Source organism: Galeopterus variegatus, unplaced genomic scaffold, assembly GCF_000696425.1.
Source record: "Galeopterus variegatus unplaced genomic scaffold, G_variegatus-3.0.2 Scaffold266, whole genome shotgun sequence".
Lineage (NCBI taxonomy): Eukaryota > Metazoa > Chordata > Mammalia > Dermoptera > Cynocephalidae > Galeopterus > Galeopterus variegatus.
In genome coordinates, this window is record NW_007726377.1 from 505,505 (window position 1) to 513,170 (window position 7,666).

General features: G+C 51.0%; 1 protein-coding gene across 3 annotated transcripts in view; it reads right to left on the reverse strand.

The window, feature by feature from the left end:
- The window catches only part of RLBP1 (retinaldehyde binding protein 1), an 11,535-nt gene extending 4,808 nt beyond the window's left edge, over positions 1 to 6,727 (reverse strand). The window contains exons 1-5 of one of the 3 annotated variants that reach the window (XM_008566719.1): positions 6,643 to 6,727; positions 4,369 to 5,229; positions 3,961 to 4,089; positions 2,511 to 2,715; positions 663 to 841 (exon numbers count right to left, since the gene is read on the reverse strand). In XM_008566719.1, coding sequence (XP_008564941.1) covers positions 663 to 841; positions 2,511 to 2,715; positions 3,961 to 4,089; positions 4,369 to 4,380 — 525 coding nt within the window. In that variant the 5' untranslated portion in view covers positions 4,381 to 5,229; positions 6,643 to 6,727. Of the gene's footprint in view, positions 1 to 662; positions 842 to 2,510; positions 2,716 to 3,960; positions 4,090 to 4,368; positions 6,219 to 6,642 lie in introns of those variants that run through there. The other 2 variants (XM_008566718.1, XM_008566720.1) reach the window with 2 other exon arrangements.
- Between the last annotated feature and the right edge of the window lie 939 nt (positions 6,728 to 7,666).

A 7,666-nucleotide genomic window follows, 5' to 3' on the forward strand; every position in this document is an offset into this window, starting at 1 on the left:
CCTCGGTGCTGCGCCCGCACCTCGCTCAGCCAGTGAGCGGGAACCGGTCTGTATGTGGGATCCGAACCCTCGGCGGGAGCGCCGCCGCACTCCCAAGCGGCGCACTGTAGCAGTGCACCACTGGGCCGGCCCCTTGTTTTTAATTTTTAAATATTTTTAAGGCTTGGTGACACATGCCAAAGTTCTCACAAGACAAATCTTAATTCCCCCACTTGGGGCAGCCCTCTTAAGGGCTCAGACAAGAAAAATCACATACACGTAAGGGCAAAGAACTTGGGTTGCTAAACAGGTTGGAACCTGTGCTTTCCAGAATCTCTTCCAGCCTACAGTCCACTAATCCCTGTTCTCTATGTTCTCTCAGCTTTCAGCATTTGGCAGGGCTTCCCCCAGTTCATGGCCCACATCTGATACCTCCACTTGGCCCTTGGTAGGGATTATTGGCCAGCAGGCCCCGCCTGCAAAGCTGCCGGGCTTTCCAGCTGCCCTGGCACATCCTAGGAATTCTCCCCCTTCCTGGAGAGGGCTTGATGGCAGATGGCTACTTGCCTTTCCCCCTCCATAGACCTTGTCTCCTGCGGAGCCAGGAATGAGAATCCAGTAGAGGCCAGGGGGAGCAAACCCAGGCCATAGGCTGGGAGGGAGCCAGGTGAGCCCCCACTGACCTCGTCGAAGGTGATTTCCTGACTATGCCAGTTCTCAATGTTGAAGAGCATGACCACTCTGCCATACTTGTCCCGCGTAGAGAGGACACCAGGGTAGCCAGCCTCGATGGTGCAGCGGACGGCCTCCAGGGATAGGCTGTCGAAGAGCTCAGGGTACTGCAGCCGGAAATTCACATAGCCTAGAGGAGGCAGAACCGAGGAGCCCCCTGAGGAAGCCTGTCCATCTCTACCTCATCCCCCCTCCTGGGGTGGCACAAGGTGGGAGTCAGAGATCTGGGCTCCTGTCTGGCTCCTTCAGACACAGGTAATCAATCTATGTGAGCCCCATGTCTCCAAAAAGTGGAATGATAATATTGGCCTATCTCATCAAATTGTTGTGGCAATCAAATGAGATTCAAGGTGTGAAGATCGCTGTAAACTGTGCAAACATGAGGTATAGTCCTAAATATGAGGACGATTACTTCTTGTTATTTTCTTTCCCATGGGGACAAGGCATAGGTTTTCCAGCTGGGCATAGGGTTAGCTGAATAGGGGTGTGGGCAGGGCTGGGAAGAAGCCCCTGAGATAAAATCCAAACCCCAAGCAGGGCCAGCCTGTGGCTCACTTGGGAGAGTGTGGTACTGATAACACCAAGGCCAAGGGTTTGGATCCCTATATAGGGATGGCCGGTTAGCTCACTTGGGAGAGCGTGGTGCTGCCAAACCCCAAGCAGGACACAGAGGCCCTTTCTGATTCCAGCACCTCTATTACCCACAAACCCCATCCTTACCCATCCTGAAGAGGTCCCTGCCTCTGTGGGGCGGTCTGCACAGCGAAACTTGAGCCCCAAGAGGAGGTGCTGGGGGAGCGTTTGCCAAGAGAATTCCACACCAACGACCTCACTGCTCTAGAACACTCTGGGCACATCCGACCACCCAGACTCTGTCTTTGCTGTTCCCTCTGCACAATTGCTCTTCCCCCAGATATCTCATTTCCTTCAGGTTTTTCTTCAAATTTCCCTTTGCACTGGGGCCTTCCTGGCCACTTTACCTAAAACTTCAACCCCTCGGTTCTATATATCCACCCTCTTTATTTTTGTCCTTATCCCTTATCACTAACACTCTCTATATTTTTATTTTATTCATCCCATTTACTATTTCCACCATTAGAATATATATTCCACGAGGACAGGAGATTCTCGTCTGTTTTGTTCTCTGCTGCCTCCATTGGCCTAAAACAGTGGTTGGCACAGCATGGCACTGAATTAACATTTGGGGAAGGAAGACCTAAGAAGTAAAATCATTAGGCTGCAGAGGGCCTGCTCAGACACCCCTACCCTCCACCAGCACCAAAGACTTGATTTCTTTAGGAAACTTGTCTTCATCTAGCCAGCAGGGCTAGGGCCGTTCTGTCCCCATGGCTTATTCCCAGGCTGGCACCATCTTCAATTCCACTGTACATGTGATTTAGGTAACTGCAGTGAGCAAGGTATGTACTTACCTCCCTGCCAAAGCCTAGGTTCTGATGATGGGGGGCGGAGGGACAGGACTCCTCCCCTCCTCATCCAAATTAGGTACCCCAGTTCTACTCACTGAGTCCCAAGACTGGGAGAGAGGTGAGAGGAGCCAGACCTCTGGGAATCTGGTCCTGACAAATTCATTCATTCACTGTCAGAGGTGAAAGCAACCTTGGAGGCTACTGAGTTTACACACACGCCCATCTTACAGGTAAAGGTATGGAGGCCACGAGAGAGTGACTTGTACTCGCCACGGAAGGGGGTCTCACTCAGTTCTGCCTGGGTGAGGGCGAACAGCACCCTCATGACCTCCTCCCGCCTTCCCAGGGCCGTCCCTCTGGTGGGAGCCTCACCTCTGAGCAGCTCGTAGGCTCGAGCTACGTTGAACTTGCGCGCGCGAATGAAGCGTAGGAAGAAGGAGCTGTCCCTTTCCCGCACCCTCTCAGCCACCGCCACCGCCAGCTCCTCCCCGGTTGCCGCCTGCGCCTGCACCAGCTCCTGCAGCTCTCGCACCACCTCCTCCCGAGTCTCCTCCCTCTCATTCAGCTCGTCCTTGGCCTGGAACAGGGCGGGAACACAGACTTACAGGTAGGTGCGGGGAAGGAGCAGGACACGCGTGATGAGTCTCCTACCATTGCCAGACCAGCTGAGGGCGCCCAGGCGGCTGCAGCTGGGGCCACCGCTCTTCTGCCCGGCATCTGCACTGCGACACCTCAGATTGTGTTTGGAGAAAATTAGGTCAAACTGCTCATCCTGGGTTTGCTTGCAGGATATAGCCCACGATCCAGACGTTTCTAACAATAACTGCCTACATTTACTGAGCCCTTACTTAGCACCTTGCTAAGTCCTTTAAATGCATTGTTTTTGTTTTTGTTTTTTTTTTCATTTTTGCCACAACCCGTCATGGCTGGTATTCTTATCCCCACCTCTCAGATGAACAGACTGAGGTTCATCGAGCCAAAGATATTCTTGCCCAACATCACCCTTGGGTGGGGATGCAGCTGAGACTCCTAATCAGGCTCCATTTTTAATCTCTTCACTTTGGGCTTGATTTGGGTCTTTTCAAAAACAAAGATCCCCAGCAGACGGTAGCTGCCTCCTGCCCCAGAGCCTCACATTCCTTCCCTTTGCTGGGCTAAAAGAATTCCTCAGTGTGCTTCAGGCAGCTCTCTCCCTGGACAGCATGAGGGGGGAAGGGAGAGGAGGGCAATCAAGTGTCGGGGAGCTAATAGCACCTTTCCCTTGAGGTGCCCAGGGAAGTGGAGACGGAAGCCAGGAGCCCAGGCTCAGCTCAGCCATTTCTCATCTTCCCCAGCAGCCCTCAGGCAGCTCTGCCAACCTCCACAGAGTCGGGTCTCCTCTGAGCTAGTCCAACAACTGTCTTTCATAGGTACAGAAGGTAAGACACAGAGAGGGAAAGCAATTTGCTTGAGGTCACACAGCAAGATGGATGTAGGTCTGGTTCTAGAATTCAGGCCTCTTGCCTGTCCAGTAGGGGCAGCAGTTGGATCCTTGTTCCCCAGGGCCACTTCTAAACCAGTGCTTCTTATGTCTGAGTCTAGAATGATCCCTAGTTCAGGGGCTCCAGACTGTAGTTTTGGATTAGGCTGGCCTAAGTGTCTGGTCAGCCCATTTGCTGCCATAGCCTCACCTCTAGGATGGCCCCTAGAGCAGGCCAGTCTACCAGGTCCAGGATGACCTGGAGAGCCAGTGCTGGACCCTTCTACAGGAGGGAGGATGCTGTCACATTCCCCCCATGTTGCTTCCTTAGGCTGACCCTTCCCATACTCCCAGCCACCTCACCTTCTGCAAGGTGTGGCGGGGCAGCTGGTTGCAGGGGCCAAAGACAGGCCCATGGTCCTTGGTCGTGAGCTGCTCCAGTTGGGCACGGAGCTCATGTTCCTCTTCAGAGACCATGCGGAACGTGCCCATCTGGGCAGAGAGGAGTCAGAAAGAACAAGGAGCAGCCCCCCTTCCCCAGCAGCCTGAGCAAGCCAGGCAAATGGGCCTGCTCAGACCCTAAACTAGTGCTTTTGCCTGAGCTTGTTGTTAGGTCTCCTCCCTTTGTGGGGGATCAGTGCCCACAGAGAGGTTGTAGGGGTGCGTGTCCATAGTCCTGGGTAGACCAGACAATGGAGAAGCAGGGAAGGAGGCAGAGCAGGAGGGAGGAAAGGTGGATGAAGGAGAGCGCTGGAGAACAGGGGTACTCACCCCCTCCGACATACTGCCTCTGGAAGACACTGAGTCCTCAGAAAAAGAAGGGTCCTGTTTCCTCTGTCCTGGCCTCTCCGGGCAGCCTCTTCTCTAGGAGAAGAAGTCAGGGCTGCAGTGGTATTAGAAAAACCATCCTGTTATTGTCTCAGAACAGTGGATCTCAAACTTTAAAGTGCATCAGAATCACCTAGGGCATTTGTTAGAAATGCAGTTGCCTTGGCCCCATACCCTGCAGTTCTGACTTTGGAGGTCTGGGCTGGGGCCCAGGAAACTGCAATTTAAGGCACCCCAGGTGGCTCTGAAAGAGATGGCTCTTGGGCTACACTGGGAAACACTGCTTTGAGGAGGGGTACACACACAAATACCTCAAACCTCAGCTGTTAAGATAAGTGGCCCAGCCAGGAAAAAACTAGAGTCAGACTACATTCTCAGTTACATGATCACTGCAGGATAAAGCAATCCCTCCTCCCTTCTGTGGCCCAAGGGGTACCTTAGAAACTTCCCAGCCCTTTCCCCAGTACGTTCATTCTCAGGAGAGGTGATGACCAGTTACATAATCATAATATTGAGTGTGTGTTTTGTGCTTTTTGATGCACTAAGTATTTTCAAATCCATTATCTCAGAGCCAGGGATAGCATTATTGTTCCTGTTTTACATAGGAGGAAACAGGGCTGAGAGAATAAACGACTTTTCCAAGGTAACACAGCCAGAAATAGCCAGGGATCAAGACTCAAACCCAGGTTGTGACTTCCTGTCAGCACCAAGAGGCAGCCTGGTGCAGCGCAAAAGTTGAACCTGGGCTCAAATTCTGTCTCTTCCACTTGCAGGCTGTGTGATTTGACCTTTCTTGGTTGTCCCCTGTAAAATGGGATGGAAGGATTAAGAAATGTAATTAAATAATGTACACATAAGCAGTGCTTGGCCCCAGAACAAATCTCATCCATAGTCCACATGACAACCTGCTTACACAATGGGTATTTTTGGAGACAGCTCTTCTGTTTCCAGGTTTTCTCCCCTCACACCCAAATGTCCCCAGTGCCTTCAAGGACCCTTCCCCATCTTGCTCCTGCCTCTGATCCTGTTCCATTGGTCAGTTTGGTCACCTAGTCACAGTTGGTAAGTGGCAGAGCTGAGACTTGAAGCTATGTCTGCCTTACACCAAGTCTGTTTTGACAGCTAGAGCCAAGACATTTTCAGGAAAACTCTTTTAGGAGAGCTACAATCATAGAAACCTTGAAGGTCAGAGAGAACTGGGTTTGAATCAGGCTTTGCCATTTACCACCTGGGTGACTGTAGGCAAGTTATTTAACCATTTTGGGCCTCAGTTTTCTCACCTGCAAATTGAAGATATCAACAGTACCTATGAAAAAGAATTGTCATGAAGACCATACAATTTCTGTAATGTGCCTGGCACAGTGTCTTGCTCTAAAATATTGTTACCTTTCCCTTTCTTAGCATCATTCTGATCATTATCTTAACATGCGCAGATAGATTTGGAGAATCGCACAGAATATCTGAGGGTCTTCCATCTCCTGCCCCTCCCACTCCACAGCCCCAACAAGGGCAGGGAAGTTCTGGGGGGCTGTAATCCACCCACAGGAAACAAATCTAAGCCATCTCTCTGTGGGCATATAGACAGACAGACCAAAATGCTGTTGTGCTATCACGCAGGTTTTTCTGGAACGAGAACAGAGAGGCTGACAGAATTGCCCTAAGAAGTTCAGACAGAAGGGATAGTGGCTGGACACCCCCAGCCAGTTAAGCAGACTATCAGGACAAGATCCTAGATCTTAGAGAGTCAAAGTCCGCACAGCAACTCTTTTCTAAACATGCCCAAGCTGTTAACTTTAACTTTTTTCAAATACTGATTTACAAGCTGCATACAATGAAAAAAATGCCTACCCCTCTCTCACACCATGTCAATGCTTGCTATACCCTGCCATTTAGGGTTGCTGGATAAAATACAGAATGCCCAGTTAAGTGTGAATTTCAGATGAATAATGAATACTTTTTAATATAGGTATGTCCCATGCAATACTTGGGACATACTTATACTTTAGAAAGTATTTGTTGTTTATCTGAAATTCACATTTAACTGGGTGTCCTTATTTTTATTTGCTAAATCTGCCATCAGATTGGTCTGGCTCAATCTGCAGAATGGCCAATTGGTTTCAGTTTTACAGGCAACCTGAGATATCGTCTCCCCAACCCCTGACTCCTCACTCCAGTCCCAGGCTCTCTGGCCCAGGCCGGCCCCAGGTACTGACTTACCTGACAGGTTGGCTGCTCCTCTTTGGGGCCACCAGGTACCTGAATTGTTCTGGAGCTCTGGAGGTTGCCTCCACTGGGGGCGTGGTCCAGTCAGCAGGTTGAGATTAGTGTGTCACAAGGAACTTCTCACTGCCCATAGTTTCCTGTTAAATCCTTAAACCCTAAATCAGGCTCACAGGAAGCCCAGAGGAGGGGCAATGGGAGAACAGGCCGGGGGGTGGGGGGAGATGGAAGAGGTCGGGGCCTGGCTAGAGGCGCATCAAAGCCCTCCTTTGTGTGCTCCTTCTCCGGAGTTCTTGCTCAGCCATGTGGAAGCCAGCCGTGGGGCTGGGATTTGGGCCAGCCCCATTTCCCCTTCTCTGCCTTCTCTGCCCTCAAGATCCCAGGGGGATCTGAAAGAGCACCCCCCACAGTAAGACATGCAAAGAGGTGAAGGGAAATTGCAAACACAGTTACAGATGCAATGGCAACTCTAGTGAATCTAGGCCCGTTGCTCACCCTCTCCCTCAGTCAGCAGGGCTTGGTGTGATAATTCTCACTTCCACAGTGAGTGGGGCCAGTTGGGAAAAGTAGCTGGTTAAGGCCAAGCACGGAGAGGATGAGACAGGCTGACCTGCCTTCTAGGCAGTATGGTGTAGTAGTAGGGGTATGCTCTGGAACCAGACTGCCCATTTTTAAATCCTAGCTCAGGCACCTTCTAGCTGTGAGAAATCACTTCACCACTCAGTGACTCAGTTTCCTCCTCTGAGAAGTGGAGATAACTAGAGGACCAGGCTCATGGCTTTAGTGAGGATGAAATGACAGTAAAGTACTTGGCTCATGTGATCAGCTGCCTGACACTTAGCAAGTACTCTAAATGTTGGCAGTTACTGCAAATACAGACTCAATAGGCACCTGGGGTAGAGGGAACCATATTATCCAACCCTCTTTACAGCAGGAAACTCCTCTGCAGCTCCTGAACAGGTGGCTTACCAGCCTCTGCTTCAGTATTCCACTGGGGTGGGAAGGAGGTGATTCTTTTAGA